This window comes from Gymnogyps californianus, chromosome 12, assembly GCF_018139145.2.
Source record: "Gymnogyps californianus isolate 813 chromosome 12, ASM1813914v2, whole genome shotgun sequence".
Classification (NCBI taxonomy): domain Eukaryota; kingdom Metazoa; phylum Chordata; class Aves; order Accipitriformes; family Cathartidae; genus Gymnogyps; species Gymnogyps californianus.
The window spans coordinates 22370215-22390376 of record NC_059482.1 but is presented as its reverse complement, the minus strand read 5'-3'; the positions used below and the strand labels follow the sequence as shown (position 1 = coordinate 22390376).

General features: G+C 53.2%; 1 protein-coding gene across 1 annotated transcript in view; it reads right to left on the bottom strand.

The window, feature by feature from the left end:
• PLEKHG4 (pleckstrin homology and RhoGEF domain containing G4) overlaps positions 1-20162 on the bottom strand; it is a 96670-nt gene that overhangs the window by 70705 nt on the left and 5803 nt on the right. The window contains exon 2 of the mRNA XM_050904281.1: positions 2909-3106. Within this exon, the coding sequence (XP_050760238.1) occupies positions 2909-3106 (198 nt within the window). The remainder of the gene's footprint in view (positions 1-2908; positions 3107-20162) is intronic.

Here is a 20162-nt window from a genome sequence, read left to right as displayed (position 1 = left end):
AGAGCTGGGCACCAACGACAAAGATGGCACAAAGGTGGTAGCTCTAGAGCTACAGGGACGGCTGGACTGGAACAGACCAACAGTCCATTTAGCTCAGGATGTCACCTGAAGGCCAGGGGCAAAACCTGGTTTGTTACTCTGTGCTGAGCAGGGACAGACCCCCTTGGCACACCCCTCCAACACCCCTCTCCAGCCCCTGGGGATCACATACAGGCTATTCATTTTAATACGCCAAGCTGAAGCCTATGACCTTGTCTAATACTTCATGAAGCCACTTACACTTTTGTCACTGCAGAGGCTGAGAAAGATTTAGCACTCTCAAGATTTCCTACAGTAGCCATTCAGACAGGAGTTACTTTTTTTCCCCCCCTTAGGAAAAGCTCACATGGAGGGCTGAACTACAAACTAAGGAGGAAACATTGCTTTTGTTTAGACTCTCTAAAAGGCAGACAAAACTTTTAAAGAACAAGTAACATGAAATAGTCCTGTGATTTCAGACAGTGAAGACAAAAGAAGGGGCACACAGTGGAGGTTTGGGGAAGAGAAGGAGCCCACAACAAATGAAAGAAATAACTTTCAGCAATAAAAATTCAAACAAGCAGACTTTTAAATAAAATATGGAATAGCCTGGGCACACCTCTAAAGACAGTACAAGGTACCTAGAACTTCCCTTGATCTCCCCATATTGCCACTCTGAAAGTACAAAATCATGAGTCAAGGCCGGAAAGGGTCACGAGCAAGGAGGAAAGGCTCAAGATGTCCAGCTGTGCTCTTTGAGAGGCCTGTGCCTGCACTCTGCCTCTTGCTGCCCGCTCTCCCAGACATTTCACACCTCAGCAAAAGCCCCCGATACCTAATGCTGAGCCCTGGGCAGCCCTCACTGGAGGTGGCTGCTCCATCACCCCCACATCTTGTGGCTCCTGGGCAGGCCAGGGAGTGCCAGGCAGGCCCTGAGCCCGTGACAGGAGGGTGGCTCCAAGCACAGCTCCTGCTCCACCTCCCCAAACAGCGCTGCATGTGTAGGACAGCCCCACCATACTAGTTTCCCCCTCCAACAGGGCACCTCAGCCATCACCAGCCCCCTTGCCTCCATGTCACCTGGGCCCATGCTCCAGGCCAGCCTGGGGGGCCGCCAGCACCCTGAGCTCCTCCACAGCCCACTGCCCTCACCTCTTCCACCTCAGGGACCCCCGGGGCCTGCTGCCTTCATCTCTCCTGCATCAGGGACCCCCAGGGCCCACCGCCCTCACCTCTCCCGCCTCAGGGTCCACCGCCTCAGCACCTCCTGCTCCAACAGCCCCCGGCTCAGCCAAGGCCACCATGCCCATCAATGCAGCCCCACACCCCTATTGGCTGCTGCAGCCTCAGCTGTCCTCCCATTGGCTGCTGAGCAGCACAAGGCCCTCCCTGCCACCACACCCCTGTCCCACAGGGCCTGGGCCCTGACAGCAGCCATGGTGGGTGCGAGGCTTCACCAGCCCCTGCCCGGCTGCCCAGGGAGGGGCAGCCCCCTTCACTGCCCAGCAGACCCCCTTGCTGGCACCCCTTCCTGCAGGTCGCCCCGTCACTGCCCCGAACACCTCCCCTTTGGGAGAGTAGCGCTGTGGGCCCAGCTCCCTGCAAGCCATTGGGGGGGGCAGAGGGCCACAACGAGCAGAGGGCTGCTTTCCTTCCCTCCCCTCCACCACCTCACCTGCCCAGGGCACCGCTGGGCACTTCGAAGCTGCCAAGATCTCAGGGAGTGGGGAAATTGCTACCTTGCCTCCTTCGGTGAGGGAGGTGGTTTGGGGAAAGCCATGAAACATCTTGCAATAATTACCGGTTTGTACAAACTAGAAGTCTTTTGTTTCTTTAAAGGGGAAAAACACGCTATGCACCATCAAATTATACTGCAGGTAGATATACCAATGGAATAATTCCCATTCAAGTGTTCAGGGTGAGAGAGAGCAGCTCCCCAAAATCCTTATGCACAACCTTGGATCTTCCTGGGCTCACAAACAAACGGCTGGCACCAAGCTGGAGGCTGGTGACAATGCGGCGGGACAAACACCATACCAAAACACTTGCAAGGTGACCAGCTCCCAGGGGTTGTTATGTGGCTCCATCGTATGTGATGGGTGCTTCCTCACAGCATTTCACCTCCTTGAGACAAATGAGCAACTATTTCAGCTTCTATTTAATATTTTTCCTCCTCCCAGAAGTCCCTTGCCCTCCACCATGAGGACTTCTGTCAAAAGCCTGGCCACGCACACCCTCTAGGTTCAGAGACAAAAAGGCTAGAACAAACCCTAGTTTTAGGTTGTTGGGGTTGGTCGGGTTTTTTTCGTCTTGCAGACTTTGAGCCAAGTTTGTGATGGAGGCATTTGACTCATCGTTTCTAACATTTTAGACTCCCAACAGTAAAGCACGTTAATCTTGGACTCGTTCTGGCAGTAAATGTAACGTGACTCCTCGGGGCTACTGAGCCTTGCGACCGTTCCAGCAACCATCAAAGGGGAGCCGGAGTTCTGGGAAAAACACCGACTGGCAGCATTTCGCCCCGCACATCCTCCTGCCAGCGGCAGCAGCCCGACAGCTTCATCCACAGGGCCAGGGAACGGCTGGGGTTAGAAGCCACCCGAGTCAGCCATATCCAACAAATGCTTCACTAAACCTCTTCCTCTGAATCCCTTAAGCCTTCTGTTTGGTGTTCCTGGTTATGAAAGGCAAGGGCACCGCTCCACATCTGATCTCTGCACAGTTAAGCTTCAATAACAATTTCTCAACTGTTTCCTAATTGTCTGCCTGCCCTCCCACCTAGGCTGCTGTACACATGCAAGCACTTTTTGCCAGCCGTTTTACATACGAGAGCAGAAAGAAAGCTCTCCAAGAAAGCCTTTGCAGGCCGTAGAGAGCATGATGTACTCACACAGGCATCCTGCTGAATGCACTGCAGGATGTGCTTGGCTGGAATCAGGAAGTCTATGAGGTAGCGCAGTCCATCCCCACGGTACGTCTTCTCCACCACATCAAAAACTTGGCACAGAACAGTGGCTGCGGTAGCCTCAAACGGAGGGTAGAGTGCTGATAACGTACTCTGAATGCAACCGTCCAGTGACTCCGAGTCCTGCCAAGAGAGAAAGCATTAGTGGTACCACGGCACGATACGCCCCGGTGCCCTGACGAGCCCTACACCCAGGAGCGCAGCCATCTCCAAATGCAGGAGGGAAGAAGATCAAAGGAGCAAACTGCTGTCCCTTCTAGCTTCTTTTGGCACTGGCGATTCCAGGTAAACACAAAAAAGCTCTCCCAAAATGCGAGTGGAGTGCTCGCAGAGTGCTGTGCACAGCAGCGAGATTTCCCAGCTTTTGCTTACGCAGCAAGTCCTTCTCCTGACTGTGCTGGGTGGGGCTGCTATTAAACCATTACCGCAGCACGTGAGTGCGTGCGAGCGAGCGAGAGTTTCATGGGGTGGACGGATTGGCGGGCCCCGTGTTTCGGATACCCGGGGCTGGAGATGCCGGCCAGCACTTGGGTACATTAAAGCCCAGCGTTATACTCCTCAGTGGGCTAATGGGAGTTGCAGGGGCAACAGTTGGGCTGAAGCTCCTCAGCCTGCTGTGCTGTGAAGTCCCTGCACAGGATAAGCTGCCGGAGCTGTTTGGTACTGGGGAAAGCCGCTCACCAGTGCAATTCCTCATTATTCAAAGCTGTTTGCCTCTCATGAAAGGCGCGCTCCGGGAGTTGGGAATTTTCTGCAGTGAGAGATGCCTCACAACGGGATCCGCAGACTGCGTCTGAACAGGGTTGCCTTTGGTGCCTGAGCACACGCATCGATACGTGGGATGCCCGTTTCCTGCCCCAGGATCAGAGGCAATGGCTTCCCTACTTCCACCTTCATTCGGGAGATCCTGCCAGCCAGAGCCTGCCCACGGTGTCAGGACCAATTCCAGTGCTAGAGGCCAAATTCTGATCTATTGCATGGGTGTAAATCAAGAGAGCTTACCAAAAAATAATAGTAAAAAAAGTCTGTACACATCTGGAGAGAGGATCAGAATCCCTCCTTTCCTTTCTATTTTAGAGGGGACCCCTCTGGCTAACTTACAGCCAGTGGGAGTGAGTTTTGCTACAAAATCAAATGAAAGTTTACTCAGGTGTCTGGCCAGATCCTCATCTGATCTAAATCCACCTCCCTTCACTAGAGACAAGAAAAGCATTTCAGCCGCTGGCCCAGAAGCCCTACAGCCTCCTGCAGAACAGGAACAGCTGCATGGACATGCCTGAAAACATACCTCAGTCCCCCAGCAAGATTGGGAGAGAAAGTTAAACAAAGCAGTGGCACAACAGCTTACGCTGCCACCGGGGAACAGTAGGATGAAGGGATCAGGAGGAAGCAAACTGTTTCGCTTCTTCCACTCCGAGGGAGCACATGTTCATCGCTCCAGACACCTCCACTGGCTTGAGAAAATGCAACAGTCGCAGAGGAAGCCTAAATCAACCTGCAGCCAGAGCAGAGATGATGCTCCTTGCACAAGCCTTCCCATCTCTCGCAGCTGCCCAGCTCAATGATCTTCAAATTCCTCTTTTAGAGGGTTGGGTGTTTTAAGCACGATATAAACTCCCTGCTCTGTTGTAAAGCTTTCTTGTAGGACAGCTTGTGGGATTGCACAGGAGAGATGAGGATGCCCAGGCAATGCCTCCACAATCGCTGCCTGGACCGAGCTGGCAGAACGCGGGTGACAGGCAAACCACACACTGCCTGTGGCACGGCACTGCTTCATTACTGTTTCTCCTGACGTCAGCAACAAGCAAGGCGAAATGGCAGCAGGCTCCTAAAGTGTTTGCAACCCTTCTGGGAGACCAGCTGCCTCCTGCAATACCCCTCAAGGTCAATGTAACCAGATAAACAGAGGTTAAGGAGCTATTTTTCATATTCTTAACCCAAGGACTCAAAAAGCAGGAGGCCTATGTGCACTCTTCCAAGCGTTGAATGCTAGGACCAAGCATTTAACGCCAATCCTAAATGGGAGGAGAAGGCTGTTTTAAACAAGTTTGTTTCCACTCAGGAAAGAACGATATAAACCCCCAACTTTTATTCCATTAATCGAAATGGAAAGCTTGGAAGCTCCCAGGCACTTCCTTCTCTGCAGGAACAGGTCTTCACAGAAAATCTTCTACTAGAGATCGTGGAGGTCAAGAGAAAACTGCCGAGAGCTGACAGCCTGCAGCTCCTGGTCCAGACCACCCCCACGCAGGGTGTAAGGGGAGGACTTGGCAGAGTTCAGGAAATCTAAGAGAAAGCAGACCGATAGGAACTGTGGGATGAGCTGTACAAACCCAAAAGGACAGCCTAAATAAGAAATCTTTCCTTTCCATGGTATCCTGGACCTGCTGAAAAAGGCATGAGGGGGCTGTAGGGTAGGGAAATGGGTACCAAACCCAACATGAAGCCTCTCACAATTGGACATATTAATAATATTGCTAAATATTGACATAACACACTGAACATTACACATCATTCCTCTCCCACACTCTCGTGAAGTGACAAGAGGGAGGCCAAGCGCAGCCAGCTGAAGGCGAGCGCAGCGCCAGTAACCTCTGTTGACACCAACCTGTCCCAGCAAGCGCCTGTGCCCTTGTCAGACAAAACTGGCCTTCACACAGATGCTCTCCCACCCGGCACCAGCCACCACGGAGAGTCCATCCAAGTGCTCGGGCACCATCACAGTAGCATTACTGCTGGTAGCATTTGACAACAATTTCCCTCTGACCCTCCACAGGTTCAAAATATCAGTCAAAACCAGCTGAGGGGGGTTCTGTGCTGGCTTCTACCCCCGTACCTCCTCCCCTGCTTGAACAAAATTCTTTCAGATATCAATCCCCCCCACCAATGAAATTTGTTTTATTTGCAATAGTAAATGTAACAAAGAAGTCAAAATATTTGCACATGAGTCAGTGCATCGCTCTAAGGTTCTCACACCATTCCTGCTGCCTTAGCAAAGCCTTCACAAGACAATTATTAACATTGGCACAGAATCAAAAATCCTTTATATGGTTAAAATAAACCAAGTCATATATTATCCTTCCTTTAGTAAAATACAGAATAACCATAGCCTGTAGCCATTGCAGAGTTCAGTGCTAACAGCGTACTCCTTAGCACAAAGGCTTTATCTCTCTCTGGCTATACTATACCACAAAGCCATGATAGCTGTGCAGGCTTTGAAGGGACAGAGAGAAGGTTTCAACCCCTACCATTTGGTAGAAAGACAAGATGTTTTCACCAGTCTCTGCTAATTCCACATGAAAAGCCCCAAACAGGGAGAAAATTCCCACATCCCATCGTGCTGCACGTGACTGTAGCACCAGCATCCTTGGGCAGCTACAGAACAAGGATGGATGCAGCCTCCGTGTGCTGCAGATGAACATGGAGGCAACACCGCTTTTCAGTGCTCCTACCCACCCAGGGTGGTCTCCCAGGGACAGGTCTTGCCCAGGTGGAGGGTGAAACATGGCAGAGCCTCAGAAGTCACCTTGAAACACCGAGGGTGAAACATGGCAGAGCTTGGAGCCTGCAACAGCAGCAGATTCACCTCTGATCATGGACTCATTAAACCAGCTCACAAATCTTAGGGATGGGGCTGCTTATTTGTACTAATTAACTTCTCAGATTGCAGAGTGGCCTGAGGAAAGGGCCTCAGCAAGGGCTGCAAGAGGCCGCATGGTCCTGTTTAATGCCAGAGCGCAGATGGCCAGCCTCACACATGTAGCCTGCGGGCAGTGCCTGCTGCCACACGCGTGGAGGAGCCGTGGTTTGGAGGCACAGGGAACTCGTACGAACCAGCTCGAGACAGCAAGAGAAGGGGATGGCAGCATCCCGCGCTCCAGAGGCTGATAAACCTGAAGTCTAGAGCCCATCCTACCTACAAACCACATCCCTTATCTCAAGCAGGTGATGCAACCCCCAGCAGGCATGAGGAGAAACCTCTGTGACCCAGGATGAGGGGACAGTGCCCGGGGAGGAGGAAAACAAGCTAAACCCAGCAAGGATCCAAGGAGAGGGCAGTCCTGCCCTGGCACACTTCCACTTCAGCCAGCCCACAGGGGCCCCTGAGAGCTGGCAGAGCCCAGCACAGGAGCCTCCTGGAGAAAGCAGCCTCCTCCAGGGACTGCAAATTTCAGGCTTCCCTGCCTCCAACAGTATTGCCACATCTCCCTCATGGAAAAGGTCCTGGACACTTGCTCCTTTTCAGCCACCCAGCACAAAGGCAAACAGGAGTGCTTTCCAACCAAGCCAGAGAGCATCTCCCCAAGCAAAACGTGTCTTGGGACTCAAATGCTTCTTTCTCAATAGCACAGGAGGACCTATGAACTCCAGCTCACTGCCACCACTCCGCCACATGCTCACCACACCTCCCGACAGAGAAACACACTTTTAAAATAACTCCTCTATAAATCAAGGCGCTAAATAAAGCCCAGGTTAAGGTCACGTCCGGCCACACCGGCTTTCACTGCTCCTCAGCTGGGAGCCGGCTGCCGGTGCAGGGGCTGGAGCACAGCGAGGGAAGAGGAAAGCAGCGTGCCAGGACAGGCTGGGCTCTGTGGGCAGAGCTGTGTGATGGGAACAACCCAGTGTGGTCCCACCCGGGAGGGCTGGGGAGAAGGGAGAGCCCAGGAGAGCTTCACAACTGGCAGAGAGCTTGGGTCTGAATGGGTGCAGAAATGAGCAGGGTGCCACCCACCCGCCTGCCCCCCCCCCCCCCCCCGCCGCCTGCCCCCCCCCCCCCCGATATAATGGGAGCCACAGATGCTGTGAAATGAAGAGAGAGATAAAGACTGCTGTGGCAAAGCTCTGCTGCTCAGCCCTAAGAGCCCCTCTCCCCATCACAAACTCCACCAAGAACGAGGAGTCAGGGAGAGATGAGGTTATGAGTGCCCCAAGCCAGGACTAACAAGCAAGCAGCAGGAAGAGGAGCCCAGGATCAGTTACAGCCCTGTTCAGGGGACACATCTACCTCTCCGGGTGCAAGCAGCCACTGCGGGATGGGAGGCGAGCCTGCGAAGAGGCATCTGGAGTAACCAGGAGCTTCTTGGTGCTTTTCGGTACGCACCGATTGAAATTTCTGCCTACCTTTGTGGGCACAGAGAAAGCTACATAGCAGCTCCAGCCACTGGGAACTCCTGCCATGCTACATTTCTTTCTGACTCAGGACTCAGCTTCTTCCTCTTTGGGACCTGCTGCTCACCAATTAAGTCTGAACCCTGGAGAGCCTCCTACGGGTTTGGAGAACAAGAAGTCAGCCTGCACAGGGAGCAGAGAGAAGATCCCCAGGGCTACATACCTCATGCAGCATCAGAATACCTGCGCTCTCCCAGCAAGTGTCTGGGACAGCAACCCAAGTGGCTCGGGACAACGCAGGTCGGTGCAGGGAAGGGCTGTAACGCCGCTGGACCCACCTGGGCCCACAAAGCCTTGGCAGCATTTTCCCTACAACTCACCCAAGCACCTTGCTAAGAAGTCAGTGTCTTGCTCAAGAATTTTGTCTACAAAATGCTGAATCTTGATCAAGGAGAACATGAAGAAGCACAGATCTTCCCTGCTGACAGCCCAGATGCTGACTGAAGACTCCTAAAATCCATCAGTATCGTGATACCAGACTAACTGTTTGACTAACCCATGACTTATGGCAGACAACGCTCCTTTCTAGGGGGCTGGACTGGCCCATGTAACACGCTGAGGATTCATCTTGCAGCAGGAATTTAGCTAAAGGATCTGCAGCTCTGCTCTGAGAAACCTAGACCCCCATCTCAGCAGCCAAAGAATGAAACTACATATCCCAACATGCCCCAGTTAAATCCAGCGCTTGCCGTGGCTTGGCAGAGCGAGAAGCATAGCTGGGTGGTGGAGCAGAGCCCGGAGAGGCTGCGAGTACAGTGAGCGGTGCCCATGGTACGCCCTGCTCTGAGTCACCGAGCGTCTCGGCTCCTGCTCAGCAGGGAGGCCTTGCCAGGAGCTCCCCCAACTTTGCCCTCCTTCTGCCGGCTGCCTGGAGCCTGGCCACGTCCTGCACGCACCCACTTTCTCCCCTCTTGCCCAGGTACCAATGGACAGCGTGAAGGCAGGACAGAGGAGACCAGAGTCTGCAAAGGTGAGGGGAAGAGATGACCCAACCCTCCCACACCCCAGAACTGGAAAGCAGAAATAACAGCGAAACTGGGAAGCGGCAGAGCTCCAAGCAGCGCAGCGCCGTGCCTGCCCGTGGCCCCCAGCCAGCTTTGGGACTGGGGGAAAAGGAGCACACAGCAGGCACTGCGCAGGGCCGGGTTAGCTGGTCCCTCCGCCAGCAAAGGCTGCTGTGCTGCGCCGCTTGGCTGGGGCTGCTCAGCTCTCAGCTGACGTGAGAAACCTCATTTCCAGTAAAAACAGACCTCTGGGCTTTCCACGAAGCCTTTCCACTTTCTGACACAAAGCCGAAAGCCAGGCTGCTTTGCCTTTAAAAACGAGACACTTCTCCGTTCAAAAAGGTCTTTGGCTAAAAACAAGGCTTGTTTTTCTGACAAAATTTGAGATTTCCCACTCCATTTCTGCAGGGAGGAGAACCCACCCAGCCCCATTTCCTGAGCCGCTCTAATCATAGCGGCAATGAGTTCAAGAGAGAAAAATCTTCCCAGAGCAAGTGCCAGCTCCCCCCTCTGCTGCTCACTCCGAGGCTCAGGGGGAGGCTGGGAGGAGGGCGCCTGCCTTCGGCACCCTGCCTGCCTCTGGATATTTTCGCTAAAATAATGTACTATTAAGTGGTGCAGCTATAGAAGTAGACATTCCCACTGCTGTAATTACACCACCTTCCTGTGAGATAACCAGGAACGGCTCTACCTGCTCTTTGGGCTATTGTTTTAGGCTTTTCAGGGAGAAAAGCACAGCACCCAGTTCCACTTGTGAGGAAAGTGTTTGCAGTCTCACCCAGGCCAGCTTTGCTCGCGGGCTGTACCTCCAAAAGCGAGCTGCCTTCTGCATGCCACCATAGGATCCCTTGCACGGGGCACGGCTGTAGCCCGGCTCGGCTTCCCTGCCGCTGGGGCAGGCAGGACGGCTCCGCAGCCTGTGGATAAACCAGCCCCTACAGCCTTGCAGGGAGTGGTGCTACGCAGACGGAGCTCGGAGAATCATTTCCAGATGCCTCCCTCTGTTCCCCTGGCCCTTCTCTGAGTTGACGCGGCTGCGGCAGCCAAAGCAGCTCCTACTGGGCAGCGCGCGGGATTATCATTCCAGGCACTGCAGGAAAACAAGCGCTTGGAAGCGATTAACTCATGATCTCTCATTTAATTAAACAAAAGGAAAAATGATGTATTTGCTTTTCAGCTCTGAGGTCCCGCTTCTGCGCATGCTGTAGGTCTGGGCGTGCTCAGCTGGTGAAAGGCAGGCCCAAAGCTGGGCAATCCCCCTGCCAGCCCAGGGCTGGTTTGTTTTCACTCAAGGGGGACATCCTAGATTGCTTTGAAAGCGAAGCGTGACCTCCTGCGAGCCTCGAGCTTTGGAGCTAGTGCACAACTATATCAATGCTGTCCTCGTGCCAGGGCAAAATGCAGGCAGTAGCAGAGGGCAGAGGCAACCTGGTACAGGCAGCCACATCCGTGGCTCTGTACCACGCTTCAGGTGGCCAAATGCAGACATTGGCGTGTGGCAACAGGACCAGCAACAGTCACCGGAGACTGCTCCCCTGCAGCCCAGCAGGATGTTACACAGCTCTGAGACAGCAACACAAGAAGCAAACCTGCTCTTAGCATACCCTAACCCCAACATTCATCCTTGCCAAAGACATATCCTGGTGCAGCCCTCCGGAGAGCAAAGCCTGTGCACCTGGAGAAGGAGGGCCTTCCCCAGCCCTCCACTTACATGTGCCGCCAAGGGAAGCCGGACGCACGTGGCAGCTTGCACAGCAAGCTCTCTGCTGTTCAACCATCGCCTGGCCTGGCTGAGGAGCCAGCCTGACCAAACGCTGCTCCTCAAAGGAAATAGCATCACGTGCATTCGGACACAGCAGTCCGGCACCTCTTCCCACCAGAGCTCTATATTCACATTACTCCTCTCTACCCTTTCCTTTAGGTTTTCATACTCCGGGTGCTCTGGAGCAGGGCCTGTGGCATTCTCCTTTGTCTGCGCAACACCCAACACATCAGAAAAGCTGCTGACAACTGCTGAACAGATTAGAGAGGCCAAACTGGTGATGAAACACTGACCCACAATCCAAGAAAGTCATCTTATAGCCAGAGAGGAGCAGAACTGGGAAATGGAGATAAGCCTTTCGTCACAGGGATGTGTCCCGCTCGTAACTGAGGTCTCAATGAACTGAGCAGAAGGTAGGTCTTATCCAGAGCAAGGAATGAGCCCCTGCTCCCAAAGGCCTGTTACTTTCTATTAGCAATAGATCAGGCAGATAATATAGGTGTTTAGAGGACATGCGAGAGAACAGACCAAAGCCCTGTCCTTAAACAGACATCTTCCAGCTGAAATGAGGGCCTGCAAGTGGATGAGAAGAGCTGTGTGTAGAACACCATCCTACAGCTGGAGACCAGCTTATTTTGGTTTAGTTTAATCAAGGGATTAAGTCCTTAATCTGAAATAACTGTCTAAGCACAGATTTTTTTGAATATCATTGGCATAGATCTAACCATGCAATTAATTAACAAAGCTGTACTCAGTGTGATGCAAAGCTTTGGGTACTTTTAAAACACCCTTCCCAGCAACAGACTCATGCTGGAAGAGTGTAAGCACATAGCAGCTGTGATTTCATTGCCCAGCGTTAGCTGCGTACGCCTCCCCACCTCCTCGAGAACCCCCAGGGCAGAGCTGCGCCCCTCTTCACTCCCACCACCAGACTGCATGGGCTGCCCTGGCTTGGGTACCAACAGTCTGGCCACGGCACCATATGCCACGGTCCAGCCAGGGATCTCCACATTCAAAGTGTCATGCTCCTACAACAGGCTCGGACAAGGTTTGCTAAATCCTGTTAGATGTCACAGACAGAGCCAAGAATTTCCCAGGCCACTTGTACACAAGACAAGCCCTGGGACGTTACAGCAGACTCCCCTTCTTTACAGGGCTCTTCTTGCAAATGCACTAAAAACCTTTCTCTCTGCTACCCAACAGAAGAAATTGCTTGAGCTCATTCACCTTATTATTAGTTAACAGTATTTGCTCTACTCTCAACTCCAGGCATTGGCACCCATCTGGCAAACCAACTTGAGCAGTAGCATCTTGTACCCCTTACCATTTGTGCCTAACACCTATCAAATAACAGGGCGCTCCAGGCAGATGAAAGATTTGTTTATACCAGCCAGCTATAAAATACCCTGGGTAAGTTCTTAGCCAAACAGGTCAGCTCATTTTAACACCTTTTAGTCAGAGGCATTAGGCCATAGCCAACACCTTGTGTTCAGACACCCATCTGGGGGCATCTTACAACAGATGGGCAGCCTCCTGTGCGCAAAGAGAAAAATGATAATCCTTCAGCACGACAGCTGACAAGTGCCAGAAATGATCTTCACAGGGTCAGCATTTAGATTATTACTTAGGTGCCAGCGTTGCACACGTTCTGATCTCACCCCTTCCTCTGCAAGGTGCATGAGCTGCTGGACAGACTCCCATGGGGACTGGTGGATTCTCCATGTCTTGCAACCTCCATAATTGAGGGTGGATGCCACTAAGAAAAGGTCATGTTTTAGTTAAAGAGCTCCCAGACTCAATGTGGGAGCTAGGTAACACTCTATGGTCCCAGTATCTTGTAACAGATGAGCCATAATTCCTTTTGGCCTTAAACACACGTATTACCATGTGCTCATGAAATACAAGTCCTGCTATGTCAACGGGGAACAGAAACTGCTCTGAAGCTGAGCTGCAATTCCAGGAGGGGCTGCCTGATCGCATGAGAAAACAGTAAGTGCGCAAGGACCTTCCTTCAAGGAGCACATCCCTGCACACCTTTGAGATGAGAAAGCAGCTGGCAGCAGCAATCCGATGCCACCTCTGAGGAAGAGGCTGTGAGGAAGGATCAGCCAGAAGGACAGGGCAGGCAGCCCAGAGATGGCCATGGCTATGCCGGGTCAGCCCTGGGCCACGGCAAGAAGCATCAGTCTGTGCCCCGCAGGGAGAAGTGCTCCTGGTCAGAGGGACCCAGATTTGCTCCAAGACTCTCCGAGCTGGCTGGGGAACAGACACATGCGTGCTCAAGCTCTCCTGCCCCTGAGCAGCCAAGCCGGGGACTTAGAGTCGGATGAAAACATTTCCCCTATATTCAGATACAGCACTAAATGCATGCCTCCCAGAAAGCTAAGTAAATCAGTCATAAATTCAATGCATTGCTTTTACTAAACTCCTGAGTTAGGAAGGAGTAAACACAGGCTTTTAAAGCTATTCCCTTTATAGCTTTTTTTTTCCCCCCAAACAGAAAACAGTCTCACATGTCCCATTATTTCCATACATATCAAAGGAGGGTGGAGATTTAACTAGCGATTTCTAAAAGACATCTTTGTGCACAAAAGGGATGTATGCCAAAACGTGGGTGGTTATAAGCCCAGACACAAAGGAGAATACATCCACAGGCATTTTTCCCCTTGATCCATTAACGGGTCTGCATACCAGCCTCCTGAGCATATGAGAAGGACCTTGTTCAAAAGGTAAATGTATTCAGAAAGATGACAACAGACAGCAAATAATCCACATCCTTTAACCATGTTGGAGGCTCAGCAGCACTCGGTTTTTGTTGGGAGCCACTGAAATTTGACAGGCAGCCTCAGGGAAGGTGTCCTCCTGAAGGAACCTGCTCAGGAAGCCTCGCAACTCGGTCTCCTGCGAACACTGCCACACCTAACGCAGGCTGCAAAGCTCAAGGTGGACACCTAGCTCAGATCACCAGAACTCCTGCAGCTTTTCTTCTCTGCACCACGCAAACCACCATCCAGCCACAGCATCACGTCCCATTGGGGGCGACCAGAAGGCCCCATGGAGGCTCCCCTCTACAGCATCCACCAACGTCCAGGAGGAGCACATGCAACAGTCTGCATCTGGTCCCCGTTTCTTTTCAGCTGAGCCATTTGATTCCATTCAAATCAATGGCTGGTTGCACCAGCTGGAGCAAGGGTTCATCCTGGGCATCCCAGCCTGATGGCAGGATGGTAAATTGGAGCAGACAGAAAGACTTGCAGATTCATTCTGTGCTGCTTTGATCTTGGAAGTTTCAGCTTGGTGTCCAGTGATGCAAAAAATGGGATACGTATGAAACCAGCCAGGAGCACTTACCACAAGAAAGGCCCTATTTTTTTTTTGTTCATTTTTTAATGAAAGACTAGGCCAGCCAACAGAGATGAGGCACTCTGTGCGGCAGAGAGGTGTTAGCGTGGTCAAACCTTCAGAGTCAACAAGGGCGCGTCCGTTCACTTCTCTGAGTTGCAACCCAGGTATCACGAGTGGCATAGAAAGCACAGAGCATCCCACCACCAGAAGTGGGCAGCTTACCCTAGCAGGTTATGCTTGCTTTTTATTGCTCTTCAGTCAGCAACACATCCGATCCTGGTGCTACTACTCGCTTTTTTAGACCTTGGCTACATTGAGCTCTGCAGGACAGGAAAAGGGGGGGTTCCCTCATGGGTAGAGAGCCAGGAATAGGAACAAAAGGTGCTCCGATATTGAGTGCCTACATGTGGGTTGAGTTTATAGCTTCTGCAAAAGACACCTTGACTGTTTTAACAGAGATTTTTCAGCACTTCGGTACTAAAGGGGCCTGTAGCCCCTGTGTCTGTGACTTCCACCCACGCTCAGCACCAATGCTCAGGTTTAGGCTGTGCCCACAGCCTGTAGGATAGTTCAGTTTTGCACAGATTGGTTGCACACAGGGTTATGTTTGAGATGAAGCTAGAAGATTAGGCTCCGGGAGCTGAGCAGCTGGGACTGTGCTCTAGTATTTAGAAGCAGGCATGCTGGCTGGCTGTCTTTTCTGAAGCGACCAGCAGCAAGATGCTTACAAGGATCTCACAAGATGATCTCTTCTGCTAGCAAGGTATGCTCTCAGGGCTGACTGCACAGGCGGGTAGATGGCCAGCAGCATGGCCAGAGGTGGTTATGCTACAGGATGCTGATTTTCAGAAAATAAGCGCCGACACTCAGCGTACAGTCCTCCTTGGACACCTGCAGTACCTCACCATAAACACTTGCTGTCTTGCATTCCCACTTGGTACTAGAACACGTTTGGTGATTGCTGGGCAGAGATACATGGATACAGCTGGCCCCTCACCTGTATTTAGCCATTATTTTTATTGCTACAATGAACAGCATGTTCACCTGCCCAATGTTTTTGGAAAGAACCTGGGAAAATGCACAAGTTGTCATCCTTGTTACCCCAGAGAAGATGCTTTCAAACCACTTCCATGTGCTCAGGATTATGTCTCTGGGCTTTGTCTGTGTTCCAATATCTCGCTTATGGCTCTGGCACAGAAATAAGAAAGAAGATCCCCAATGCTTAAAGCTCTTTGTGATTCCCAGACTCATTTCCTTCCCACTCCAGGAGAAGACATAACCGGAGGATAGAAGACCATATTTTCTGCTGAAACCCATCCTCCCTCCTGCCAGCACAGAGGTGCCACCTGAACTTCTCTGCAGGAAGACACCAGCATTTGCACATCTTGTGATACACACAGGCTCTACTCTACACATCTGCGTGATGACTGGAGACTTGGAGCATGCCACCATATGAGAAGAGTAGCCCAGGCAAGTCCAAGGCGCACAGTTGCGGGAGCCTCACTGAATTCACGTGCTGGGTCCACAGTGCCCCAGATACCACTCAAGAGCAGCAGCAATCACCCTAGCAAGGGTGGAAAAGCAGCCCTGGGCTCCCTGGCCAACCACTGCAGCTTGAGCAACTTCCCAGAGAAGAAGCTGTCCCTCACAACACGGGGACAGAGGCTGGGAACCTGACCCCTGCACCGTCCCATGGAGGAGCAGGGTTATTGCTTGCTTTGCCTCCAACCAACCCACCCAAGAACACAGGGTTTTGCACCTGCTTGGGTGGAAACTGTTCCTCAAGTGGGGCGCACTGTGGTCTGGCTGTATGCCCTGACCATCTCCTGTGCCCCATCCAGCAGCAGACACCAGGCAAGGTGAGGCCCACTCCTTCTCCCATGGAGGAGAATTCCCTACCAGGGAACGAGGGCAGATCCCCAGCCACAAAAGCCACAATGGGACGAGCAGTGTAGACAGAGCCCAGCCAGGCTCCTGCCTTGCTTGCACCATGGGCTTTTCACAGCTGCAAAAGTCAGTTCTAGTGGAAGTGGGCTACTTTGGCCTAAGGTATCTTAGCCATTTGGTGCTTTAGGCATCCTCCAGCTGCAGCAATCCTATGCACCCATACACACACCACGTCATCGCTAACGCTGAAACATGACAGACACCCTGTCAAGAGGAATCACCTGCCTCACGCAGAACAGCGCAGCCAGCAGTTGCGTCGTGCCAGACTCCCATCAGGAGCCAAGCCTTCAAGAGTCCTGCAGACTGCCAGAGGCCATGGGGAAGTCTCACCCAGGCCAACAGACTGACCCACATTCACGTAGATCCAAATCTTTTGCCTGCAGAGTTTGGTTGATTCACCAGCACACCAAAAACTCAAGTCAAATAAAACAGCTTGGAGCTACAGTCACAACTCAGCCACTCACAGAAACGCACCTCCTGAAATGCAGACTGGTCTACTACAGCATTGAGAATGGACACCAGCCACGGACCGCAGGTGTCCGTGGTGTGGTCAGCACCCATTGCTGGGTCTGCGGCAGCTTGGCCTCTGGTTCCTGCCCCTTGCAGCTGCCAAGCCTGAACTCAGCACCCAAGAGGCCCACGATCCCTCCTTAGCAGTGATGCGTGGTCCCTGCACGCCCACAACCCACCGTGGCACCTGGACTGGCCATGGCACTGCTCCACACAAAGGCTCCTGCTTCAGACAGCTTTTGCATCACACATTAGAACAAGGTGAAGGACTTGAACTGGGGATGAAGCACTTGGGAATCAGAAAGTCACCTCTAGTTTGCAGGAGCAGAGTAGCAGTGGCCGGTCTCTGCCTTGGGCCTCCCAGAGCAAAGATCACAAGTGCTGCTCCAGCTCCTATGGCAAAATGCAGCCCATAGGACTGCAAGGGATGGCACCCACCCTGCGCAGCCCCAAACAGTGCTCTCCTTTGATTTCAACTTCACACAATAACCAGCATAGACCAAAAATTGCTGGGAACATACCAGGCATGGGGTGAGGGAAAGGTCTCCCGACTGGGGTGGAGAAGTGGAAGAAGTGAGATGCCTGCAGGCCTCCACAGCAGGATGGGAGAAGAGAGCACACCACAGCTCTGACAAAGCCACATGAGGGTACAGAGAGCCACGGGGTCCTCGGCAGAGGAGCTGGAGGGTGGCAAAGGGAAGAGACATGGGTCCATGAGCTTAGCTCAGGTTGCAGAAGCCAAAAGTTGGGCAACTCATCCTTCAATGAAAGCCAAGCTTCTCCAAGCCCAGAAGCTGAACTTTTATGAAAAAGCAAGTCACTGCCAGGCACAGCAGCAATGCAAGCTGCTTGTCCCCCTCATGGACTTTGTTCCCTCTGCTGTGGAGAAGCAGCCCGTGACACAGCAGGACATGTCCAGGAGATTGAGGGCTGCTGGGCACACAGATCCTAGCCTGAGCTCAGGAACAAACCATCAGAAGCCAGACTGGTGCTCAGTGGGATCTCACCACAGGGCTAGCAATCCCTCCAGCCTCTGCCACGCCAGGGCTGGGCACCTCTGTTTGCAGGGCAGCGCCAGTGTGGCTGGGCAGGGGACTGCCCTGCAGCCACTCCCAGGGAGATGGGGTGCTCTGCTCCAGTCTCTCCCCTCCCCACATACAGAACTTGACACTGAAAGGGAAGGATCCCTGTCCAGCTCCATGCCCACGCTGGGCAGGAGAAAAGCTGCCGATGCTCTCCCCTTCCCCGGGCTCTGCAACGGGCCAGTGCCCACAGCCCCAGAGCAGGACTGGCAAAGAGCAAGGGCAGGAAGAGAGCCCAGCATCCAGGCAGCCTGAAAGACAGGGCCCTGCCTGACCTGCTCCATCCCAGCTCCTCGCTCTAGGGCTGTACCTGGATAGGCACCCCGTGGCGGGTCAGTGCCAACATGAGCCCCGTGTCCCTGCAGCCACCATCCGGGGCTGGCACCCAAGGGTGCAGCATACCATCCGAGTAACGGGAAGTGCCAGAAGAGCCGTTTCCCACTCCCAGCATTGGCGCTGTGTGCTGGCTCCAGGCAGGCTGCCCGGATAGCAGCTCCATCCCGTGCAGCCCTGCTCGTGCCCAGGGCGAGAGCCCTTCGCAGAGATTTCCTTACCATGTTCCCGGCCTCCTTTATTCCCCCTCACTTCCAAAGGCAGCGTTTTTTCTCTTTTTCCTCCATGTGTGCGACGGGGCGTCTCCTCTCCCCTCCGACGTGAACCACCGAAGCACTTTGAGTTCTGGACTGTAATCCAAGCCCTCACCGCCCCCAGCACAGCTCCAACTAATCTAACTCATGACACTACCGGGGCTGAGCAGGGGACCTCGAAGGTTTCTCTGACAGCCAACTCCAGCGCTAGACGGCAGAGGGGCATAGCAAGCACAGGGTGCTGCGTTCCCCAGCCCTGCGGGGACCTTACGGACACAGGCAGAGCCAGCAACGCTCGCAGGCTGCTTGTTACAGCATCGCTGCTATCTGCGTCCCTCAGAGCGCGCCTGGCCCTCCGCACAGACCTGCTTAATGCAGATGCTTTGTGGCAGGGAGCTGCCTTCGCCCGGGAAGATCTGAATAGCTGCTAGAGGAGAACAAGCCCACGGCAGGCATCCCGAGAAGGTCTCCAGCTTCCCAAAGAGATTTCCAGCAAAATCCTCCCCCTGCCTCCTCTTGGCTTGCTTTTCTCTAAGTCCAGAGAAGTTTCTCCACTCCGCGAGATCCTGAGGCAGCGCTGCAGGTTAAGCAAAACGCCGAGAAATACGAAAAGAGTGCTCTGAAATACTGTTTTTCTAACTTCTAGAAGGAAAACAGAGAGGCAGTGACCGCTTCAGGCAACAGCAACAAACTGCATTGGTATCAGGCGCGAGATGTGGAGACCTCACCCCCTCCCAAAGGAGGAAGTAATTTAACATGGCAAGTTTCTCCACCCCTCCATTAATTGTTTAAGATGGCCAGGGGCCAAAATACTGCCCAAGCAGTGGAAGCAGTAGGGAAGGTCACGGAACAGGCAGGCAGCAGCCTACAGAAGTGACAACGGGAAAGGGCAGAGCCACAGAGGCGGAGAGGGAGGGGAGAGGCAGGTGCCGCGAGGCATCCCAGGATCTGCTGACACACAAAGGCTTTGTGTAACGGGAAGCGGGGCGGGAAGTGACACACTGGCGAAGCCTCAGAGCCCTGGACATGGGGTGCAGGGCCTGGCAGCAGGGCTTGGGACCACAAGCTGACTGCCCAGCCTTGGCTGAGCAGCGCGTGGTCTTGGCAGCCTCGGTGGGGACTGACCCTCCATCAAGGAGGCCACGGTGCTGGTACCTGGCTGTCCCCACTCCTGGGAGAGGTCACACAAACCAATCCATCCCAAGAGGAAGGGTGACTCAGGCAGGACATGAGGACCTACAGCAGGAGGGAAGATGTCCCCCGCGTGGACAAGCTCAGTAGAGGAGTACAGGGTACTTGCTTGCTGAAGCTGGAGCAACTGCTACCAAACACCTCTGCTCCCTTGGCTCAAGGGGCAGGCCCCCACAGCCTTCCCAAGCCCTGCTCCACAGGGCCAGCAGCAGAGCCCATACAGGCTGGTCCAGCTCAAGAACACCTTCAGATACTCCTCTCCCAAGGAGGACTGCCAACAGTTGGCCCCGAAACCCATTGCACATGATGGCCTCATGGCATGTTTTCAGACATAACCAGCAAAACAAGGGTTCGAGCAGTCCCAAAGCCAACCATCCAATGCCAGCTGCTTGATATGCTGTTGCGTTTCATGTAAGCAGCAAGGATGGATGACAGTCCCTGCAGGGTTGCAGTTTGTTTTCCTTAAGCAGAAAGAGATGTCCCCCTAAAAGGGGATGCAACACTGACAGTGGACCAGAGCTGAGCAGCTGCCTCACCGTTCAGCACTTGTCTTTTAAACAGCCCTTGCTTGCAGAGGCT